General features: G+C 44.5%; 1 protein-coding gene across 1 annotated transcript in view; it reads left to right on the top strand.

The window, feature by feature from the left end:
• The window catches only part of ZNF341 (zinc finger protein 341), a 61,822-nt gene extending 40,200 nt beyond the window's left edge, over positions 1-21,622 (top strand). The window contains exons 10-16 of the mRNA XM_073606354.1: positions 5,023-5,231; positions 7,529-7,625; positions 12,395-12,527; positions 14,341-14,452; positions 17,132-17,202; positions 17,294-17,481; positions 21,100-21,622. Of these exons, the coding sequence (XP_073462455.1) occupies positions 5,023-5,231; positions 7,529-7,625; positions 12,395-12,527; positions 14,341-14,452; positions 17,132-17,202; positions 17,294-17,481; positions 21,100-21,426 (1,137 nt within the window). The 3' untranslated portion in view covers positions 21,427-21,622. The remainder of the gene's footprint in view (positions 1-5,022; positions 5,232-7,528; positions 7,626-12,394; positions 12,528-14,340; positions 14,453-17,131; positions 17,203-17,293; positions 17,482-21,099) is intronic.
• Positions 21,623-24,685: the final 3,063 nt, after the last annotated feature.

The following is a 24,685-nucleotide window of genomic DNA, read 5'->3' on the forward strand; positions in this document are numbered from 1 at the left end:
CAGTAGCTGTGCATTTCTCACCCTCGTCTTATACTCGGGTCAATAAGTTTTTCCCATTTTTTTTGTGGTAAATTAGGGCCTCGACTTATACTCGGAACGACTTATACTCGAGTATATACGGTATATGGAATATTTATTTATTTATTTATTTATTTATTTTATACTAATAATGGCGGAGATTATGCTACATATTTTTGGTAAAAAAAATCCAAATAAGCATATATTGATTGGTTTGTGCAAACGTTATAGCGTCTACAAAATAGGGGATATTTTTATAAAGAGCAGGGGTCACAATTTATATTATTATTTACTAGTAAGGGCGGCGATCAGCGACTTATAGCGGGACAGCCGGGACTGCGATATTGTGGCGGACAAATCAGACACTAACTGACACTTTTGACACTTTGCGGGGACCAGTGACACTAATACAGTGATCAGTGCTTAACATATGCACTGTCACTGTACTAATGACACTGGCTGGGAAGGGATAAAACATCTAGGGAGATCAAAGGGTTAACTGTGTGCCTAGCCAGTGTTTTTGTGACATGTGCTGCTTTACTAGGGGAAGAGATGGATTTTATTCCCAGCTTTGCAGGGACACAAAATCCATACCTTTCCCCCCTTTTCTGAACGGAGATCTGCCTTGTTTACATAGGCAGATCTCCGTTCTGTGTGTTTTACCGACAATCGGTGGGTGCCGGAGGACATCCAGTGCCCGACACCCGCAGTTCGGCTTCAGCTGTGATTAATCACAGCAAACGCACAACGCCGACACAAGTTCAGGATCACGTATACGGTATATATTGTACATATGTGATCTTGCACAGGAAGGCCACCCTGTAGCAGTAAATGTGCTATATGGCGATCCGCAAGCGGTTTATTAGAACACAACGACAAATTAATTCGTATTCATTTGGACCCTTTGTTAATGTTTGAAGCATCTGAAAAATAAACGACATAACGAATGAGCCGAATTGATTTCGGATCAGTAAAAAAACTCCGCATTTTTTACTCTGTGTGCAACAGGTACAATAATGATGATGATCCCTACTTATTGTGTTGAGTTGGATGGAGTTGGATCCATGAGAATCTCCAAAAACACTGAATCATAACATTAGGAGTGAATCTGAAATTAATTTTAGTTCCAGATTCAGAGATTCTGATGGATCCACCTCCATCGAACTCAGAGTACGTAGGTAACCGCCTGAAATAACGAATTAACACTTTAACCACTTCAGTCCCGGAAGGATTTGCCCCCTTGATGACCAGAGCATTTTTGGTGATTCGGCCCTGCGTCGCTTTAACTGACAATTGCGCGGTTGTGCGACGCTGTACCCAAATAAAATTGATGTCCTTTTTTTCCCCACAAATAGAGCTTTCTTTTGGTGGTATTTGATCACCTCTGCGGTTTAATTTTTTTTTGCGCTATAAACAAAAAAGACAATTTTGAAAAAAAAAAACCTTTTTTATTTTACTTTCTGCTTTAATACATATCCAAAAAATATATATATAAAAAAACTAATTTATTCATCAGTTTAGGCCGATATGTATTCTTCTAAATTATTTTTAGTAAGAAAAAAAAATCGCAAAAATTGATTGGTTTGCACAAAACCTATCACGTCTACAAACTACGGGATTAGATTAGGGATTTTTATTTCTTTTTATTGTTTTTACTGGTAATAGCGGTGATCTGTGATTTTTTAGCAGGACTGCGACATTGCAGCGGACAAATCTGACCCCAAATTACTGTTTTTGGGGACCAGTGACATTATTAGATTGATCAGTGCTATAAAAGTGCACTGATCAATGTAAAAATGACACTGGCAGGAAAGGGGTTAACACTAGGGGTGCGATCAAGGGGTTAAGTGTGTTCGCTCAGCGTGTTCTAACTGTAGGGGGGGATGGGCTTACTGAAATATGACAGAGATCACTGGGAACAGTAGATCCCTGTCATGTCACAAAGCAGAATCGGGAAATGCCTTGTTTACATAGGCAGTTCCCCATTCTGTCTTTCCTCACCGCGATCGCGGGTCACCGGTGGACATAGAGTCACCCGCTTCCCTGTTTTAACGGAAGGACATACAGGTACGTCAATTTGCGCAGCGGTGCCACTCTGCCGATGTATATTGGCGTGAGCCGGTCGGCAAGTGGTTAAAACAAATATAGCCAATCTTCTGAAACAACCTATGACATATGAATCGATTCAGAACAACGAATATACAAAACATATTCTGAAAACAAATCATTCAAACATAACGAATATGTCAAAGCAAAAATGATTCATTTAAATAATCAATCCTGAAATTAACCGCTTGCTGACGAGTCGCTGTCATTATACTGTGCCAGGTTGTCACAGCTGTGCGAATCGCCGTAGGTGTACGTCGGTCGCTGCGCCAGAGCCAATGTGCTCGGCCGGCGGCCGCGATGTCCGTCGGCAACCCCGATCTCTTTACACAGGGCCAGAACAGGGATGTGTCAATGTAAACAAATAGATCCCCGTTCTGTCAGGGGAGTACAGAGTGATCAGGAACAGCGATCTCTCTCTACTCTCAGTCAGTCGACCCCCCCCCCCCCGCAGTTAGAAACAACCCCTTGATCGCCCCCTAGTGTCAACCCCTTCGTTGTACCCAAAAAAAAGTGTGTCTTTTTTTCCCCACAAATAGAGCTTTCTTTTGGTGGTATTTGATCACCTCTGCAGTTTTTATTTCTTGCAATATAAACAAAAAAAGAGCGACAATTAAAAAAAAAAAAAACATAATTTTTTATTTTCTGCTTAAAAAACATATCCAATAAAAAATTTTAAAAAATCTAATTTCTTCATCAATTTATTCTGCTACATATTTTTGGTAAAAAAAAATCCCAATAAGCGTATATTGATTGGTTTGCACAAAAGTTATAGTGTCTACAAACTATGGGATATTTTTATAAATTGTTTATATTATTATTTACTAGTAAGGGCCGCGACCAGCGACTTATAGCAGGACTGCGATATTTCGGCAGACAAATCAGACACTGACACTTTTTGGGGACCAGTGACACTAATACAGTGATCAGTGCTAAAAAATATGCACTGTCACTGTACGAATGACATTGGCTGGGAAGGGGTTTTAACATCAGGGGCACAAGGGTAAAATGTGTGCCTAGCTGATGTTTTCTTACTGTGGGGAAGGTGCTTGTACTAGTGGAAGACATAGATCCGTCGTGCCCCTGCTTTGCCGTGACACAGGATCCATGCCGTCTGTACTGCCTGAACGCGATCTACCTTGTTTACATTCTCCCTCTGAACCGAAGGATCGACCTAAGTATAATCACAGCGGGAGCGCGCGTGTGTGCCCCAGACCCGGAAGTGCCGGATCACGTACTAGGTATGTGATCTGGCGCAGCCGTGCCACTTGGCCGCCATATATCTAAGATAGATGGTAGGCAAGTGAGTCAAGACATTGTCTGTAAAATTAAATATGGCTACCTGGAAGCGTTCTGTTGTGTGATTGGCTCACTGAATTTCCCAAAAGTCTCCAACTAAGATACAAGTCAGCTTTCAGGCATCCCCTGCAACAAAAATGTCATTTTTGGTGAGATGCTTCCAATAGAAAATCATGTCTAAAGGGATGCAGGCCCAGCAGCTTTCCTCATTAGAGCCCTGCTGGTGAAACAGATGATTGATAATTAGGAAACCCCTCCCATTAGATTCACTTTCCCACATGGACACAGACAAACACACAGGGATTTCTTCAGCATAAAAAAGTTAGGAATCTGCAACAAAGTTTTTTAAAATCCTTGTAATGTACATAGATTACCCAGAGGGTGAATGTTTTTTTTCTCAACAAAAGTGGACATACTCTTTAAATACCACTAAAAGAAAGCTTCATCTGTCTCAAAAAAAAGATAAAAATGTAATTTAGGGAACAGTGTTGCATGAATGAGTAATTGGCATTCAAAGTGTGACAGCGCTGAAATCTGACCAGGGCAAGAAGGGGGTGAAAGTGTCCGGTATTGAAGTGGTTAAAGCTGAACTCTAGCCTCACCTTACCTATCGGTTTTGCACAGTACTACAGGCTCCTCTCCTGTACTGAAATAGCTTTCTCTGATTTTACTGTATGCTGTGAGCTTTTCACAGTGTGCATTAAAAGCTGCAGCAAGTCAGACAGAGCCCACCTAATTTCCTGTCTGAAGGACATCCAGCATCATCTTGCCCTTTCCTTCTCATCCTTACTGTCCCTGGCCCATCCCTTTCATTAATTGGATTTCTATTCTTTCATTCATGAATGCTCCGCTCTGTCAGCACAGAGCACTGGAGTGGGAGAGCAGAAAGCATCTATTTTGGGGGGAACAAAAAATTACTTTAAAGCAGTGGCGGCTGGTGCTAAATATTTGCGGGGGTGGGGGTTGGCAAACTGACGCCATGTGCCCCCCCTCTGGGGAGACGGACGAGAAGACAGTGATCGCTGCAAGCATGGGAGACAGATGGTGAACGGGAAGACAGCGATCGGCGCTAGCACCCCCACCTGGTGTTGGATGTTCGAGAGACGCGGGAGACTGGCCTTAACTTAGGAGGCAGGAGAAAGGAAGAGCCAAACTGGGCAGTTGCTTCTCCCGGCTGAACAGGAAGTGTGTCCTGAGACCCGATTGGAGTAGCCTCCTGATTGGCCGGGAGGAGAATCAGGAAGACAATAGCAAATATTAATTCATATTGTCACACAACTTGGTGGGCTTGGGGCGCAGTGCTCTGTGCCCTGAGCCCACCCTCTTTTGAAGCCAATTAGAGCCTTGGGCTTCTAATCATGTGCTTCAAAAAAAAAAAAAACCCCATTGGAATCCATACGTCCGGTGCCCTGCATGTAGATTAGGGGCTGGGCGCATGGATTAGGGGGGCGGCACCCCGTATGGAAGGACCACCACTGCTTTAAAGGCATTTCAAAGACCAGATAAATCATAATTCATAGTATATGATGTATAGGGCTAAAGAGATGAAAAGGTGTAAGACTTGTATTGGGCTTTACAGCATCTGACGCATTTTTCCAGGTATACAAGTGTGTGGTGAAAGGCTGCACTCATACCTGCCAGAAGCTGGAACAGTTCTTGGAACACATCAAAACCCACCAGGAGGAGATGACCTATCGATGTCACATCTGCAACAAGGATTTTTCCTCCCTCTACGAGATGGGGGTCCACCAGTATTCTCATTGCTTGCTCCCCTTGATCGCCCCCAAGAAGGAGATGGCTGTATACAAGTAAATTGTCTCTATAGATGTACAATGTTACTTTTGCTGTGTTTAAAGGAAACGTGCTGTATGGCGTATTCTCAATATGTAGGCATTTTAAAGTAAATTTCCAGGTTTATTGTTACTTTTTTTTTTAACAGGATATTATTACTTTAAATAGTTTGTATTGGCCAAGCTGGCCCAGACAAATTACTTTGATGCCAGAACAGGCTGGCTGCTGTAATAGGCTATAATAGCATCAGCTACAATCAGTGAGTGGCTCTGGGTTCCCGCAGTGGTATCAGGCACTTCCTCTCTGCTGCCAGGTATAGATCACGTTGGCTTAGCTCATCAAACACCATTTAGGAGAAGCCTTGTATTTTATCAATGAATACAAGGCTTCCTCTGACCGGCTGAGGTGGAGATTATGTCATCTGCCCTCTTCTCTACCTTGGCCAATCAGAGAAAGCCTTGTATTCATTGATAACATACTAGGTTCCTCCTGAATGGCAGGGATGCGCTGAGATCAACTCCATCTATACCTGGTAGCAGAGAAGAAGTGACTTATGCTTCTCCTGATTGTATCTAATGCTTTTATAGTCTACTACAGAACACACAGCCGTCACATCATTCCAACATGGAGATAATTCTTTTGGGCCAGCCTGGCCCAAAAAACTATTTAACCACTTCAGCCCCAGAAGATTTGGCTGCTGAATGACCAGGCCATTTTTTGCGATTTGGCACTGCGTCGATTTAACGGACAATTGCGCGGTCGTGCGACACTGCACCCAAACAAAATTGATGTCAATTTTGAGGGGTGAGGGGTGTACTCACTTTTGTGAGATACTGTGTATATATATTTATAATTTTTGCGCTTTTTTCAATGTGAAACGTGTAAATGTATGTTAGAGGTGTAAAAATATTAGCGAACAAAGCAAACAAAAAAGTTTTAATTATTAATAGTTTATAAAATAGAAGTGAACGAATAAAATCAGCAGGAAAACAATAATTACATGGAGGAGAATAGGGAGTTAATTTAGGATTGATTATAGTAAATTAAGGGGGGTTAATAAGGAGTTAAACAGAGGAACATTTAATACACAAACATTTTTTTTTTTTTTACTTGACAGGTTGCTTTAAACTGATTTCATCTGCAGATGGAAGTTAAAGCGGGGGTCCACCTATCTATCGTTCTTTTTTTTTTGGAGTTCACTCACAAACTTTTCTTCTCATGATTATCTACTCACATTTTCTGTGTAATAAGTCCGCCTGTGTCCGATTTCATTGTAAAGAATAACTTATAAAATTCACTGAAGGCGGTTTCCATCTTCATTGTGGGCATTTGAAGCCCACAAGCATGTATTTCTTGGATGCGGTGAATGCTGTGTTCCCAGCATTCACTGAGATGTTGTGATGACACTGTTGCACAATGCATGCTGGGAAGCCTGAGACTATCTCCCAGGGGACTGTGGGAGGTCTGGGAGAGGCTAGAAACACGCCTACTCCCATGGGAGGAAAACCAGGAAGTGCAAAGAAGATTAGAAAAAAAAGGTAATTACGGCGATTTAAATTTTTTTACACAGCATGTCAGCATCTAGGCAAGGAAGAGAATGCATAGAGATAATGTTCAAAATTTGGGTGGAACCCCGCTTTAATCCCTTTGATCTGTAGATGAAGAAACAGAAAGATACAAAAAGAAACAATGTTTATTTTTATTTTAGTGTTGCAGGCCATTGCCTGGCTGCTTTTTATTTATTTATTTTTTGACAACTCCAATTGCCAGACTTCTTTAACACTTCAGCTGTCAACAGGGGAACCCCACTGACAGCTGAATCAATCATTGATTGTTAAGGATGCACAGGCCCCGCTCCTTAACATCCGATAATTGCCTGCTTTTTTTTTTGTTACATTTCAGCTGTCAGTGGGGGAATCCCGCTGTCAAATGAAAGCACTGAGCATGAAAGTATCGGTTTCAGGTATTGGTGCATTTGCACGAGTACCGATGCTCGTGCAAATGCTTAGTATCCGCACCGATACCGCTATCAGAGCAAACCCTAGTTTCAGTGTTTCCAGTCTTATGAGGGCAGCAAGATGAGACTTATCCAAGAAAGCCAGGATGTGAATATAACCAACTGTGTTCTTTTGGGCCCACTTTTAAGCTCAGGGGATTTTGTGTTTGGTATCTATTTGCATTTCTGTAGACAAAAAGTAATTACATTTGTGGTTTCAAGTTTTTATTAAATAGATTATTTGTGATAACTCCAATTGTAAAAAACACTTGTAAAATCTGTTGTAGTTATAAAGTGGTAATTGCATCCTTATTTTAGGTGTTTGAAGTGTATGAATAAATATTCCACACAAGAGGCACTGGAGCAACATTTACAGTCGGCCACGCACAGCTACCCCTGCCCACACTGCCAGAAGGTGAGGATATGTTTTCTGTCTAACATCTTCATCCTCTCAAAGGACTGAAAGAATACATGAATCCGGCCGGAGGAGCAGAGAAAGTGGAATTGTCTGAGAGCAACCACTTAGATTCTGCTTCCAGTTCTGTAACGATAATAACAAGTAGAATCCGGATACCTCAGGGGTGGGGCTTAATGCAGCAGCCAGACAGAAGCACTGTAAATAAATAACAGACACACTGTACAAATCCCCCCCCCCCCCCCCCCCCCCCGCTCGCTGACTGCCCAGCACTTACCCCTTGGTGGGGGATCAGGCAGCGGGTGACGACAGCGAGCTGCGAGATGAGCAGCGGGTCAGGCAGCAGCTCCTGTGTCCTCCATTTGTCTCTTCTTCCTTCCTTCCTGCTAGGTATCCAATCGGAGCACCTGTGCCTTCAGCCAATCAGGTGACGGATATTAGACCCGCGCCTCCTGATTGGTTGGGAGGTGGTTCAGTGGTTAGAAAAGAGAATATTCATTCGCTTTTTGAGTGGGCTCCGATCGCAATGCTCTGTGCTCTGAGTCCACCTTTTTTGAAGCCTATTAGAGCCTATGGCTCTAATCAGGTGCTTTTTTTTTGTTTTTTGAAGCACCTGATTAGAGCCATAGGCTCTAATCAGGTGCTTCAAAAAACAAAAAAAACCCCGCCCGCTGTAATTCAGGCACCCGGCGTCTGAATAGGGGGTGGCTATGGCGGCCATGGATAGATTCATGCTATGCATGAATCTATCAAGCTATGCATGAATCTATCCATTCTACACAGAGCAGGTGGCGTGACAGAGGGGGCGGCACCCGGGCGCCCCTAATGGACAGGCCACCACTGCTTTAGAACCACTTTAAAGTAAATCTAAAGGCATTTTCATTTTTTTGGGGATAAAGTAGTGAATGGTTAAAGTGGCACTCCAAGCTAAATACAATTTTTTTTTTTTTAATAAAGAATATGAACTTCCAATATCTGCTATTTTACAATAGAACTAAAGGTAATTAATTTTTGGCTAGGATAAGGGAGGGTTATAACCCCTGTTAGTTTTTTCTTATCTGTTTCCCATTGGGGAGATTTCTCATAACTGTCTCATGAAAAAATTCCTCCAACGTGAGGGAATCCCCGATTGTCACCAGAACTAGTGGCCCTATTGGAAGATTTCCCTTCTATTACTGTACTGGTGACAACCCAAAATTTGGGATTTTTTTTTCACTTTCAGTGATAACAATAAACATAACAAATAGAGAGGGCGAATCCCCTAACATAGACTCAGACAGCAAGAAAAACCTGACAGGCATTCTAATCCCTCTCCATTCTATCCAAACGAAGTTTTGCTTTTAGTTAGACTTTAATTGTCCACTTCCTTTTAAAGTATTTACCTATTGATCCTACCAGTCCTCATATTGCGGAACTCAGTTTCCCCATTCAGTTTAGGGGTGAAACCATTCTCCATAATACTTTTATTGTCAGACAGGAAATCATTAGAGCCCACCCATTGCCTGGACAGGAACTGCAGGTCAAGTGACTAAAAACCATACACCAAAATAAAGGTATTTAGCAGCTATTTCTATGATGAGTTGATGGATCAATTATTAGGGTAAATAATTAGTTCATAATATGTTAATTGTTGGGGGCTGGCCATCTATTTTAAAGAGGGGTCCACCCACACCGCACAAAAAAAAAAATATTAAAAGCCAGCAGCTACAAATACTGCAGCTGCTGACCTTTAATAAATGGCCACTTACCTGTCCCAGGGTCCAGCGATGTCGGCAGGGGACGCCGAGAACCCGCTCAGTTCTCGGCAGCTGCCGCCGCCATCCTAGGTGCGGGAATCAGGGAGTGAAGCGTTGCGGCTTTACTTCCCGGTTCCCTACTGCGCATGCACGAGTCGCGCTGCGCGTCCCAAGTGGTCCCCGCTCTCTCCTGGGAGCTGTGTGTTCCCAGCAGACAGCGCAGTGGGGACGGGAAGAGGCGTAGACTCCCATGGGAGTCTATGCCGGAAGTGGGTGCAAATACCTGTCTTAGACAGGTATCTGCACCCCCCTCCCCCCTGAAAGGTGCCAAATGTGACACCGGAGGGGAGGAGGGTTCCGAAAAGCGGAAGTTCCATTTTTGTATGGAACTCCGCTTTAACTCCTAATTTCTTTTTTTTGTTTGTTTTTGATTTTTGTTTTTGTTTTTTTGGTGTCTGTGTCCCCATTAAATGAGTTTTTCCCTCTATTCCCGCTGCAGTGACAATGGTAACATTTTTGATTTTTCATCATTTTCTGTCCCAATAATAAACAGAGAGATAACACTTCCCAGTGTATACACAGGCAGGAGTATAAACCTGACAGAGGTTGTAGCCCTTCCCCTACTCTATCCAAAGCTAAAAACAAATAAAAGTTCTTGCCTTAAATATTGTTTAGGAACATGTTAGTTCAGGTCGGGTTCACTTTCAGTAGTTCTGCTGCTGTGGGAAACAGGGTTCTAGAGAGGTTCTGCAGAAGAGAAGGGGTTTTGGAGAGGAGGAGAGGTTTTGGAGAAGAGGAGGGGTTCTGGAGGGGTAAAGGGGGGAAAAGAGGTTCTTGAGAGGAGGAGAGGTTCTGGAGAGTTGGAGAAGTTCTAGAGAGCGGAAGGAAAGGATGAGGGGTTCTGCAGAGGAGGAGGGGTTTTGGAGAGGAGAAGGGGTCCCGTAGAGGTCTGCAGAGGAGGAGGGGTTCTAGAGAGGAGGAGGGGTTCTAGAGAGGAGGAGGGGTTCTGAAGTTGAGAAGAGAGGAGGAGAGGTTCTGGAGAAGAGAAGAGGTTCTGGAGACGAAAAGAGGGAAGAAGATGAAAAGAGGTTCTGGAAAGGAGGAGAGGTTCTGGAGAGTAGGAGGGGTTCTGGAGAGGAGGAGGGGGAAGAAGAGGAGGAGAGGTTATGGAGATGAGAAGGTGTTCTGGAGAGGAGGAGGGGTTCTGCATAGGTCTGCAGAGGAGGAGGGGTTCTGCAGAGGAGAAGGGGTCCCATAGAGGTCTGCAGAGGAGGAGGGGTTCTAGAGAGGAGGAGGGGTTCTGAATATGAGAAGAGAGGAGGAGAGGTTCTGGAGAAGAGAAGGGGTTCTGGAGACGAAAAGAGGAAAGAACAGGAAAAGAGGTTCTGGAGAGTAGGAGGGGTTCTGGAGAGGAGGAGGGGGAAGGAGAGGAGGAGAGATTATGAAGATGAGAAGGTGTTCTGGAGAGGAGGAGGGGTTATGGCTATATGATGAAAGAAGAAGAGGAGGAGGGGTCCCGGAGAGATGGAGGGGTTATGGAGAAAAGGGGGAAGAAGAGTAAAAGAGGTTCTGGAGAGGAGGAGTGGTTCTGGAGAGAAGGTTAGGTTCTGGAGAGGAGGAGGGGGAAGAAGAGGAGGAGTGGTCATGGAGATGAGGGAAGGAGAGGAGGAGGGGGAAGGAGAGGAGAAAAGATTCTATAGAGGAGGAGGGGTTATGGAGATGAGAAGGGGGGGAAGGAAAGTAGGAGGGGTTATGGAGATAAGGAAAGGGGGATTTTGCCAAAAATCTTATTGACAACTTCCTGCGCTGTCTGCCTGTGCACAAGGAGGGGTCATGGAGAGGAGGAGGGGTTATGGAGAAGAGAAGGCGTTATGGAGATGAGGAAGGGTCATGGAGAAGAGGGAGGGGTCATGGAGATGAGGCAGGGTCATGGAGATGAGGCGGGGTCATGTAGATGAGGAGGGGTCATGGAGATGAGGAGGGGCAGGGCCGCCATCAGGGGTGGTACAGCCGATACAATTGTAAGCCCGGGCCAGAAGAAGGCAGGACGTGTGAAGGGGCGCCGTGTTGTGTACTATAGAAATGATCTCTCAGCTTCTGCTGCTCTCTGTGTCATTGAGCTCAGACATCGAGCTCTTTACTGTCACCTCTGGCTACTATGTGCATGTGCACCTCATGTGAGCTGCCTGTACTGTGCTCCTCTGTGTCAGCAACATGTCAGCTTTGTAAAAACGAGCTGGGACTAGGTAGGAAGATTTCCTTTACAAGTAGGGGCTGTGAAGGAAAGGGAGGGGGCTGTTTGTGTACAGGGAGGGGCCAGAGGCTTGTGCGTTTACAGATTTGTGTATGTGTGGGGCTGACATATATGTACAGGTGTGGGGAGGGGCTGACATATATACAGGCGTTGGGGTGGGGGGCTGATATATATACAGGTGTTGGGGGGGAGGGGGGCTGACATACATACAGGTGTGGGGGGGGTTGGCATATATACAGGTAGGAGGGGCTGGCAAATATACAGGAGAGGAGTAGGGGTTATGGAGATGAGGAGGGGTTCTGGAGAGGAGTAGGGGTTCTGGAGATGAGGAGGGGTTATGGAGATGAGGAGGGGTTCTGGAGAGGAGTAGGGGTTCTGGAGATGAGGAAGGGAGGAGAACAGGAAGAGGGGGTCTGTGCTCTTTGTAATCTATCAGAAATGATGTAAGCAGAGCTGGCAACACATACTTTGGAATTCAGACCTGTGTCGTATCAAAGAAGACACACACTACATTTTTGGTACATTTTTGTGTACCTGCAGGATGTTTAAATGGATAAAACATGGGGGAATGTGCACATATTGCAGAGGGGTATTAAATGTGTTTTTTTTTGTTTAATGTGCCTTTATACACACTTTCAGTTATCTGTACCCATGGGCTGTAAAACTACCCTGAATTGTAAAACTGCTATAATACAGCTCATAAAAAACACCTTTTGATTTTTATTGACTACAATGAGTGCTTTAGATAATATTTTTATTTTTGGTGTCCATTTTTGTAGGTGTTTCCTTGTGAGAGATATTTAAGGCGCCACCTACCCACTCATGGCGGAGGAGGGCGGTACAAGTGTCCAGTCTGTAAGAAATTATTCAGGCGGGAACACTATCTGAAACTTCACAGCCACATCCATTCAGGTACTACTTATGTCTTTAAAGTGAATGTAAAGGCAGAAGGTTTTTTTATCCTAATGCATTCTATGCATTAAGATAAAACGCCTTCTGTATGCAGCAGCCACCCTAATACTTACCTAAGCCCCATCTAGATCCAGCGATGTTGTAGTAATGTCTCGGCTGCCCTGGACTCCCCTCCTCATTGGCTGAGACAGCAGTGTGGCGCCATTGGTTCCTGCTGCTGTCAAAGTCAGTTAGCCAATGAGAAGAGAAAGGGGGCGGGTCCGGGCTGAGGCTCCGTGTCTAAATGGACACAGGGATCTCTAGCTTGGCTCGGGTGTACCCATAGCAAGCTTCTTGCTGTGGGGGCACTCAACAGGAGGGAAGGGCCAGGAGCACCAAAGAGGGACCAGAGAAGAGGAGGATCTAGGCTTTGTGCAAAACCACTACACAGGGCAGGTAAGTATGCTATTTTTATAGAAAAAAAAAAAACCAAGACTTTTACAATCACGTTAAGTCAGGGGTCTCCAAACTTTCTCAACAGAAGGCCAGTTTACTATCCTTCATGGGAATACAAAATTCCCCATCATTGGGTTTTAGTGGGAGTAATAGTGCCCCATCAATGGTGTCAGTGGGAGGAACAGTGCCCAATAATTGGTGTCGGTTGGAGGAACAGTGTCCCAAGGGCCGGATAAAGCCAATAAAAGGGCCGCATCCTGCCCCAGGGCCGAAGTTTGGAGACCACTGCCTTAAAGTGTTTGTTAACCTAAAAAAAAAATATTGATCCTGTGCCTTTTAAAGCATGTTACACAGCACATTGCGTGTGCTGTGTAATTTGGCACTTTGTATCACCTGAAATACCTGGCTGATCCTGCCGGGCTATGCCCTCCCCCCTGTAAACTGACCACAGTTTATCATGGCTGCTGAGCCTTGACACCGTGATCCGTTTACTTGCCTCCGTCATCTGCAGCTCTCCTCTCTGCTCTCCCCATGTTCTCTCCTTCCTCCCCTCCCTGCCTGTCAGCTCTGTCCACTCAGATCTCCCCTCCTGCTGCAATCATAACTATATTATGATCATGCCATCCCCTCTGTAAAACAATATGAATCTCAGCGTCTTTACTATGTAAAAAAGATGCTGACTTCTACCTTATATCAGAGTGTCACCTGGCGCTCATGTGACTGCTCAGCTCTCTCTCCTCCCCTCTTCCCTGGCTGATGTGAGGCGGAGTTCTCAGCCCCTCCCGCTATAGCGGTCAGCCGGGGAAAGGAGAAAGCCGAGGAGTCACGTGAGCGCCGGGAGACGCTCAGATATAAGATAGAAGTCAGCATGTTTTTTTATAGCACAGACGCTGGGATACATATTGTTATTTTACAGAGGGGATGGCATGATCATAATATATTGGCTTAACAACCACTTGAAGTCATTACTTGGCTGCTGGGCACACTGAGTAGCGATGTTGCTGTTTTTGTGCAGCTGTCTGTTTTAGGGCCTCCTCACACTGGGGACAGCTTGCCAGAAAAAAGACTGCAACATTGCTATATAGGGTGGAGAAATACTCTCCTATTTGTATGCATGCACAGCTCAGTGAATACTAAGGCATTTTGCAATGAGGAAGGTAAAAGGCCTTTATTGCAGAAGAGACTTAGTATGTCTCTTCTGCCTGTTTCTTCTGCAATAAAAATCCTTCCTACTCACAAGTTTTTGAATTCCCGGTTAGGTTCCTGCTTTAGGAAAAAGTTAGAACAGATTATCCTACCCACATGTTCATGTTTGTCTATTGATGTTCTGTTCTACTAGTTCCTCCAGAACGACAGTAACTTTTCTGTGTCTTTGCAGGTGAAAAGCCATTTAGATGCACTCTCTGTGAGTCTGCGTTTAATCGCAAGGACAAGTTAAAAAGACACATGTTGATCCATGAACCCTACAAACAATACAAGTGCCCCTTTGCGTATGTGGTTTGTGAATGTGGGCTTTTCTAAGTGCAGGTGTATAAAAAAATATGAAGCTTTGACCATTCACATGACGTAAATATCCATCGGCTGATTTGGGAGCGAGTTTGCAGCCTGCGATAAGCTTTAGGATGGGCAGATGTATTGTTGCCCATCATTATCAGTCAAACATCTGCAACCTAAAGTAGAAGTATCACCAGAACTTGCAAAAACCTTGTTAAATCCAGCATGGCAGGTCGCTTTTTTAAGCCTATTAGAGCCTATGGCTCTAATCAGGTGCTTTAAAAACACCCCCCGCCGCTGTAATTCAGGCGCCCTGCGCCCGAAAAGGGGCCAGGTGCCTGAATAGGGGGTGGCAACGGCTGCCAAAGATAGAGTCATGCAATGCAAGACTCTATCTATTGGTGATAGAGGGGGTGGCAGGAGAGAGGGGGGCAGCGCCCGTGCGCCCTTAATGCACGGGCCGCCACTGCCCGTCACTAAAACCCTAATCTAATGGGTACCTTTAGACTTCCTTAAGCCGACCATAGACATAACGATTTTCCTTCCTGCAACCACGGGTTACAGGAAAAGAAAATCGCTCGATTCCTCCATCAACACAGTCAATGTTGATGGGAGAATCCCTCCCGTGGAGCCATTGTGTTCTCCCGGTGGGGGAAGTCGTCTCCGCCAGGGGAACACAGAGATTATTGCTAGTGCAAAAAAATGGGGAAAAAAAGCTGTTGGACTTTAAATGGAGCACATATATGTATATATGCCTCCATCCCTATTCAGGTACAAAAGAGGAGGGAATTTGGGACTTTGGCAAGAACGATTCTTCATGAATCCATGCTGATTACTGCTAATGATATCGTTCTTATTACTAAAATCTTGTATATAGTCCCTTATCATCCCCTCCAAGAGTTTACATACTGTTGATGTTAGGCTAACTGGTCTGTAATTCCCAGGGATGTATTTTGGGCCCTTTTTAAATATTGGTGCTACATTGGCTTTTCTCCAATCAGCTGGTACCATTCCAGTCAGTAGACTGTCTGTACACAACAGTTTAGGATAAAGATTAGTACCAGATGTATGGAAATATGTATAAAAAATAATGAAAATGGGTTAGGATAAAATAGTTATATATAGAGATTGGGTCCTTTAAGAGCATGTAGCTACAGCCTAAATTCCCAACGTGTTTTGTGTATAACCACTTCTTCAGGGGTGGATGTTAAGGAATATCTGCAAAAGACAGAGTATAAGTATATCTAGTTTTAAAACGAAATGTTATAACAAGAAACAATGTTCCCGATCTTAAATACTTACATACAACCACAGGCAAAAAATATATATATGCAGCTGTGGAAGGCGGGGAGCTTGAAAAATTGTCAGTCCCGGGCGCTGAGGTATTGAAGAGCCCCATGGCAGGGGGACACAGGCAAAACAACCCCACAAAAAGAAAAATATCTATTTTCATAATGTGGTAAGGCGTGATGGCCAAAGGTAGATTAGGCAGAAGGGTCTGTGTTGGATAAATAAAATATCCATCAGATGTTATACTTAGTGAAATGGAAGTGAATAGAAACTGGATACCAAGATGAGAGATTGAAGAGAAGATGTGTACAAACAGGGTTGTGGTTGTAGAGACAACCTGTGTGAGGAGTGGAAGTGATGAGTGACCATAAGTGAGGACACCTTAGATAACCCGAACCTAAAACATGCAAAATGGAAAGATGAAGAAAGTGTTGGACAAAGCTATGTAGAAATCCTGAGATAATTACCTCGAGTGTCTACTAGTAAACCAGATCCTCCTGCAAAGTATAGTGTCAATGAATGAAAAAACTGTGACAGGGGAGGTGGCTTATATACGTCCCACCCGCCAGTGGGCCCATACCAGCATCATGTGATTATTGCTAGTGGCTATAACAGCCGCTGGCAATAATCGCATGTAAAATCTGATAGGCTGGTTGTACCCAAGTTGATCGATCAACTTGGTTACATTCAGCCTGCCCATACATATACATCCTGCTGAGCCGGTGTCCTGTCAGAAAGCCCGCTACCCATCAGAAAATGCTACGGAAGTGACATTCCGTTGCGGCCATCTTGGTACACCCCGCACTCGTCCACAGTAAGCCTACAGTCAGAAGGTGGCAAGCGGACATCTTTTTACACCCACCGAAGTCTTGCATTTCACACTTATTTTTACCAGTAAACTCAGCTTATATAGTGAAATACAGTATTTGAAAGTCTGTGACAAGTTTTGATGTTAAATTTTAAAAGCATCGGCAAGCCTGCTGATCTCAAAGGTTTTATAATCTGACAGAACACCGCTGATTTTATAATTCAACATCAAAACGGTCTGACAGATTTCAAAATACTGTATTTCACTATATAAGCTCAGTTTACTGGTAAAAATAAGTGTGAAAGGCAAAACTCCAGTGGGTGTAAAAATGTAGGCTTAGTGCGGGTGTACCAAGATGGCTGCAACAGAACATCACTACGGTTGCTCTTTCTGATGGGTAACAGCTTTCTGACAGGACACCAGCCGAGATTCGATCTGTCTATGACGGCTTAACCCTTTATCTGCATTCTTTTCTTTATGGGTCAGAATATGGGGCCCCGTGCATACAGTAGATGTGTACAAAACAGATCCAACTTTATGGGTAAACAGAAAATTCTTTGTTTTCTCCTTCCCTAAGGTCTCACACTGGCTGCAACAAAGAATTTAATCGCCCGGATAAGCTGAAAGCGCACGTTTTGTCACATTCAGGTGAGCGGGGGAAAGCTTCTAGTACAATGCTTGTTGCTTTGGCTGTGCTAGGTCCTAGTTTTAATAGCAGTTCTCCCATCATCTGAATCAGGGATGAAAGCACACAAGTGTCAGTACTGCTCCAAGTCATTCAGCCGGCGAGCGCATATGATCGAGCATCAAAGGAGCCACACAGGGAATTATCGCTTCTGCTGCCCCAACTGTGGAAAAGGATTCACTCGCCAGAAATATCTGAAAGAGCATAAGTGCCGGCTGCTGGCAGAAAATGAAAAGGACCAGGTAAGGAGGTGGAGGGATCTACCTTTCTGAATAAAATCAATTGGTGAGCTGTTAGTGCTAAGCAAGAAGTAATGCAGCTGTGCTAAAGTCAGAAAATCCACTCCATTTATGTTCATCTTATTTTTAAGTAATCCAGAGCAGATAGATAACAGGAAGCCCTTGACATGTGCAATCTGAATGGACCTGCTTCCTCAGGTTACATGATTCTTTTCTGAGCCAAGTGTCAGATTGCTGTATATAGACACAAAATAGAGCAGTCTTTACTGCAGGGGATTTTCTACTGGTGCTGCGGCTGCCTTAGGCCGGCCATAGACGGTTTGAATCTCATTCAAATTCACACCGTGTATGAGCAGCCTGAATGTACCAAGTTGATCGATTAATCAACTTGGGTGCAACTAGCCTGTTGGATTTATTTGCTATTATCGCTAGCGGCTGCTATAGCTGCTAGCAACAATCACTGTCTTCTCCTGGTGGGACGGCTTCTCCCGCCCAACCCCTGCTGGGAGAACACAATGTCTTGGCAGGAAGGATTCCTCTGTCAGCACTGTCAGTGTTGATGGGGGAATCGTGCAAATTTCCACGGGTTGCAGGAAAGAAATTTGCACCGTCTATGGCTGACCTAAGGCAGGCCATAGATCATGCAAATATGGTTGCAGGAAAGAAAATCGCTTGATTCAGCCAGTGTTGATGGGGGAATCCCTTCCGCAGAGCTATTGTGTTCTCCCAGTGCGGGGAGCCATCCCTGCCAGGAGAACCCAGTGATAACTCTTAACTTCTGAGAGTCTCCACAATGGAAGCACATGCATTATAATGGATAGGCCGAGGGCAGGTGAGCCCGGAAAGAGCCCACCCCTCAAAGGCACAGGGGCACACTGAACACCCAGTACATAGCACTATGGCAGCAAAGGTGTCAGTGTGTCGCTTGACCAATATATTAACAGTACAAACAAGTGGCCACTGCCCCCACCTATAACTGGTCTTTGCAGCAAGGAGCACTGGAAGGGCAACTTATATCAAACAAAAGCAGAAAGAAATTTCCAAACTCAACTTACCGGCCAGCCTGCGACAAACCAAATTGACCTGTCTAACGATATGCGTTAAAAACAGGTGTTTAGTTTGCACACATTTGCAAATACATGCATAAGCTACAGGCCCCATCAAAGCACCCCATCAGTTAGTTCCCAGTATTGCCTGTGCTCTCCCAAAGCCGATTTTCCCCCCACAAAACTGATTTACCATGCCTTGTTCTGCACCGTGTCTCTGTGTGGAGGCAGCCATCTTGGTAGAGGCAGGGCTTTGCTTTCTCATGTTGGAGCCTCCAGCAAGGAGAACAGAGAGCAGCACAGTAGTGAAATCACCAAATCTCACCCAAGATCAGCAGTCAGAGGCAGCAGTGTTTTAGATTGCAATAAACCGTTATACAGCTATGAGGCTGTAGACATAGGAGTGCCCTCTCATCCTCACATACCAGAAAGTGCATTGCTATTTTTCTAGAAGTACCAGACAATGGGGTCAATTTACTATAACTGGAGAGTGCAAAATCTGGTGCAGCTGTGCATGGTAGCCAATCCGCTTCTAAGCTTGTTCAAATAAAGTGGTTCCAAAGCTTTAAGGTTTTTTTACCTTAATGCATTTGATCACCTCTGCGTTTTTTATTTTTTGCGCTATAAACAAAAAAAGAGCGACAATTTTGAAAAAAAAATATATTTTTTACTTTCTGCTATGAAACATATCCAATGAAAAAATAAAAAACAAATTTCTTAATCAATTTAGGCCAATATGTATTTGGTCAAATATTTTTGGTCAAAAAAAAAAAAAATCCAGTGCATATGCATCAGTTTGCGCAAAAGTTATAGCGTCTGACAAACTATGGGATGTTTTTGTTTATTTTTAAAAAATTTTTACTTGTAATGGCGGCGATCAGCAGGACTGCGATTTTGCAGCAAACAATTTGGACTCTAACTGACACTTTTGACACTTTTTAAAGACCAGTGACACGAATACAGTGATCAGTGCTAAGAACTATGCACTGTCACTGTACTAATGACACTGGCTGGGAAGGGGTTAAAATCCAGGGCGATCAAAGGTTTAACTGTGTGTCTAGCTAGTGATTTTGTGTACCGTGGGGGAAGTGCTTTTACTAATGGAATGCATAGATCCATGTCCCTGTTTTGCAGGAACACAGCATCAGTGCCTTCCCTACTATCAGAATGGCGATCTGCCTTGTTTATATAGGCAGATTGACGTTCTACCTGTGTACTAAACAATCGGCGGGTGCCGGTGTCTTGCAGAGAAAGTTCCCTCGGTGGATAAGAACCCCCCTGTACTACGCAGGCGCAGCGCCTGCGCAGTACCAACTACTATGAGCCGCCGGAGATAGCCGAAGCTCAAAATGTTCAATCAGCTGTACACGGCGCCTGCGCCCTAGGTCCAGATTCCTTCCCCACCATCCAAGTGGACCTAGAGGGGGAATAAAAAAGAGCCGAGCGAAGCGAGGCCGTGCCTGAAGCGTGGCGAGCGAATCGAGCCCGCAAGGGGCCCTCTTACAGGCGCTGTGTACAGCTGATTTTCACCTATTCATCTTCGGCTATTTCCGCCGGATCCTACTGCGCAGGAGCCGAGCGGAACTTTCTCAGCAGAATACCGGCAGACATTGAGTCTGCGGTACCCGCCGCTGGGCTCCCGCTGTGTTTGATCACAGCGGAAGCTAGCCGCTGGCGGTGCGCATGTGATTCGGCGCAGGAGGTGCCGCCTTGTACCAGTAAAACTGCTATAGGGTGGTTAAAGGGGTTGTAAGCCCTAAGGCTTGGTTCACACTGCATGCCGATGCGGCTCCCAGCACAGGTCCTATGCGTCCCCGTTCACCCTTTCAGGTTCGATTTCAGCCCGAAATTTCGGGCTGAATTTGGACCTGAAACGGACCAAAAGACGCACAGGGCTCCTGTGCAAATTCGCATCGGAGCCCCATCGGAGATATGTGAACCGGCTCCATAGAAAGCCGGTCACATTCTCCTACTATTGCGAATTGGGTGCGGGGATCCCGCATCCAAGTCACAATAGTGTGAAACCAGCCTCAAGGATTTTCACCTTAATACATTCTGTGCATTAAGGTGAAAACCCTCCTGTGCTGCAGCTGCCCCCCAGAGCCCCCCTTTTACTTACCTGCACCTGGTCTTTCCAGCGATGGGGACGAGCACACCAGCTCCAGTCAGTGTCCCAGGTCCTCATTGGATAGATTGATAGCAACGGGAGCCACTGGCTCCCGCTGCTGTCAATCAAATCCAATGACGCGGGGGCGGGTCCTGCTGTCTGTGTCAATGGACGCAGCATCAGGATACAGGAGCGTGCCCACACGAGTGCCCCCAGGGAAGAGGAGGAGCCAGGAGCGTCGCGGAGGGACCCCAGAAGAGGAGGATTGGGGAAAACCCTTGCATCAATCAAGGTCCATTTTTCAGGTTACCACTTAGGCACAATTAACATTTCTAGACGTTCTCTATAACATAGAAAATCTTCACTTTTTTAGTTCAGTTCCATTTTATTGCTGACTCTATGTATTGTAAAGTGGCGTGTTGCTTTGTACTGTGATCACAATTTTGTATTCTAATACAATGTGATTAGGTCAGAAAGGCTCAGAGGAAAAGAGGGCGAGGGAAACAAGATGATGAGACCGCTGCGGAGGAAGAAACAACACTGACAGAACTGAAGACAAGACAACAGCGCCTGGATGACCCCGGTCCAGGAGAAGAGAGCTTTCAGCAATCTGACGCTGTACTTTCCATTGTGGTTGAAGGGGCCGGAACTGCCAGTGAAAGCTTAGATGTGACCTCCGGTCCTGACAACACAGCCGCCACCACCGTGACACTGGCAGAGCTGCAGAATGCCACAGACCCTTCATGTTCTATGCTGGCAGTGCCTATATATATACACAGAGCCCAGAGTGACTAGGCTAGGAGAACAGAAACATGGGACTTCTTATGGCAGTATATCACCCAACACAAATCATGAATCTTGCTTTTGTTATGGGTTCCCATAAACCCCATTATAGATCAGATTTGGAAAAATTGAGATAACACTCCTAAGGCCACATCTGTATAGACTTTAATTAGAGGGAAGGAAGGATCAAGAGCCAAAAGGCCCTAATTCAGATTTTACAGGCAGGATGGATGAGAGTGTAATAAAATGAATACTTTATTAACAATGAATCACAACGGACAGGTCAAGTAAAAAAAGAATTTAAAACATACAATAAACATGTAATAGTCATAAATGTCTAATGTAAACAGAAGATTGTCACCAAATGGATGGCAGTGAGCCACTGTGCGTCAACGTGTTTCGCTATTTCGCTTCGTCAGGACACACTTGGGGGTAGTTGAAAGGAACAGGTCTCACTTGTCAACATGAGATTATCAGATTATCTCCACATGGAGATCTCCTAGGTGATCACCATGTAGAGCAGGAGGCAAATTCTTATTGGTACCAGCAACCGTATATCGGGCTGATGGCATGAAAATATATGTATAGGTATTAGCTCATGTAGTTCGCCAGGGGAGGAAAGAAAAGGGCATGGAGATCCAAATCATTGAAAGGAGAGTAGCAGGAGGGAAAGGGTGAAAAACACAACATTCCCACCTATAATATCAGGGGCTTAAACAGTAATCCACATGGACAAAAGTATGTGTCCCTTTCAAACTGGATTCACCGGACTCTCCTATATCTGCCCACAATGAGTGTGACTACATAGACTTCACCGGTGTGATTACACAAGCAACGATAGCATAGAGTTTGGTGTCCCCCCCCCGGGAGCAAAAAAGGCAGCCTTTTTTCCTGTTTTATATGGTGATTCTCTGGTGATCACCCAGGAGATCTCCATGTGGAGATAATCTGATAATCTCATGTCGACAAGTGAGACCTGTTCCTTTCAACTACCCCCAAGTGTGTCCTGACGAAGCAAAATAGCGAAACGTGTTGACGCACAGGTGCTCACTGCCGTGTCCATTTGGTGTCAACCTTCTGCTTACATTAGACATTTATGACTATTACATGTTTACTGTATGTTTTTAATTCTTTTTTTATTTGACCTGTCCGTTGTCATTCATTCATTCATTCATTGTTAATAAAGTATTAATTTTATTACACTCTCTTCCATCTTGCCTGTAAAGTCCGAATTAGGGCCTTTTGGCTCTTTATCCTTCCTTCCCTCTAATTCAGATCAGATTTGGATTCATAGAAGAAATACCATGAAAACCAGTGAGGTTTATCGCCTCATTTTACAACACAATAAGATGCCTAAGGCACATGGCTAAATACACAAATGAATAGATGTGAACTGTTGTATGTGCCAAAGGATATGTCATTCTGTCTGGCCATGTTCATGATTTATACACCTCTGACAGACAGCAAAGCTAGGAGGATGACACCATTTTCTGTGTTACCATGGTGCCAGATCCCTATCTCCAGCATGTTGATTGGACAATGTAGGAATAAGAATCTGAACTCTGCTCTCTCCTCCTGTCAACATGTTCCCTGTGAGCACATGTGCATGCAGCAGAGTCTAGTGCTGCCTCTCCTTCTCCCAGAGTGCTGCTGTGCAGGGCATGACAGTGGCTCACATCAAAACAGATTCAGGTACTTATGCTGGTTGTATGTACACATGAATTTCATTATTTTTAAAAGACGCGCCTTCATTAAATTGTGTTTTTTTATATATATATGTCTACCTGGAGTTCATCTTTAAAATTTTTGCCTATGGAATGGAATAGGACATGTCCTTGCCACTTCACAGCCGACTTCCCACTGCGCATGGGCAAGTCATGCTGCTCTTTGTGAATGGACCCGCTGCCTTCTGGGCCCTGTGAAGGTTGCGGGATGTGGGGGCTGGTTAGAGCGGAAGTGGCAGTGGGTACCTGCTGAAACTAGGTACCCGTTCCCCAAAAAATAAAGCAAACCTCCAAAAGTGGTAGAGGAGGGGAAGGAGGCGGAACCTCCCTTTTAGAATGAAGTTCCCCTTTAACCACATGCCGCCCACCTTATAGCAAAATGACGTTGGCAAAGTGGTTGTGTTATCCTGACCGGGCGTCATATGACTTCTTTCAGGATATCAAGCCGCTGCCCCTGGGGGCGCGCATGGCGGCGATCATTGTTGCAGTGTGTCAGTCTGACATACCCTAACACCGATCTACGTAAAGAGTCTCTGATGGAGACTCTTAGTTATAGATAGAGTGGGGAAGGGTTGGATCTCTGCAGGTGCAAAATCAAGTGATACTTCGGCACTTACTGTTCTGCTGCCTTCTGGCTGTGATGTGGCTTTGCCAGGAGGCTGTGGGCAAGCCAAGGGTACATCCCTCACCACACAGACGAGGAGTAAGGAAATGGCAGGGGAAGGTGGTGCAGCAAAAAGTCAGTTTGATGCTGAAAAGTTTCCTTAACCACTTCAGCCCCGGGAGATTTTACCCCCTTCCTGACCAGAGCACTTTTTGCGATTCGGCACTGCGCCGCTTTAACTGACAATTGCGCGGTCGTGGGGCGCTGTACCCAAACAAAATTGACGTCCTTTTTTTCCCACAAATAGAGCTTTCTTTTGGTGGTATTTGATCACCTCCGCAGTTTTTATTTTTTGAACTATAAACAAAAAAGAGCGACAATTTTGAAAAAAGCAATATTTTTTACTTTTTGCTATAATAAATATCCCCAAAAATATATAAAAAATTTTTTTCCCTCAGTTTAGGCCGATATGTATTCTTCTACATACAGTGGGGACGGAAAGTATTCAGACCCCCTTAAATTTTTCACTCTTTGTTATATTGCAGCCATTTGCTAAAATCATTTAAGTTCATTTTTTTTCCTCATTAATGTACACACAGCACCCCATAATGACAGAAAAACTCAGAATTGTTGAAATTTTTGCAGATTTATTATAAAAGAAAAACTGAAATATCACATGGTCCTAAGTATTCAGACCCTTTGCTGTGACACTCATATATTTAACTCAGGTGCTGTCCATTTCTTCTGATCATCCTTGAGATGGTTTTACACCTTCATCTGAGTCCAGCTGTGTTTGATTATACTGATTGGACTTGATTAGGACTTTAACAGCTCACAGTACATGTCAGAGCAAATGAGAATCATGAGGTCAAAGGAACTGCCTGAAGACCTCAGAGACAGAATTGTGGCAAGGCACAGATCTGGCCAAGGTTACAAAAAAATT

Source organism: Aquarana catesbeiana, linkage group LG12, assembly GCF_042186555.1.
Source record: "Aquarana catesbeiana isolate 2022-GZ linkage group LG12, ASM4218655v1, whole genome shotgun sequence".
Classification (NCBI taxonomy): domain Eukaryota; kingdom Metazoa; phylum Chordata; class Amphibia; order Anura; family Ranidae; genus Aquarana; species Aquarana catesbeiana.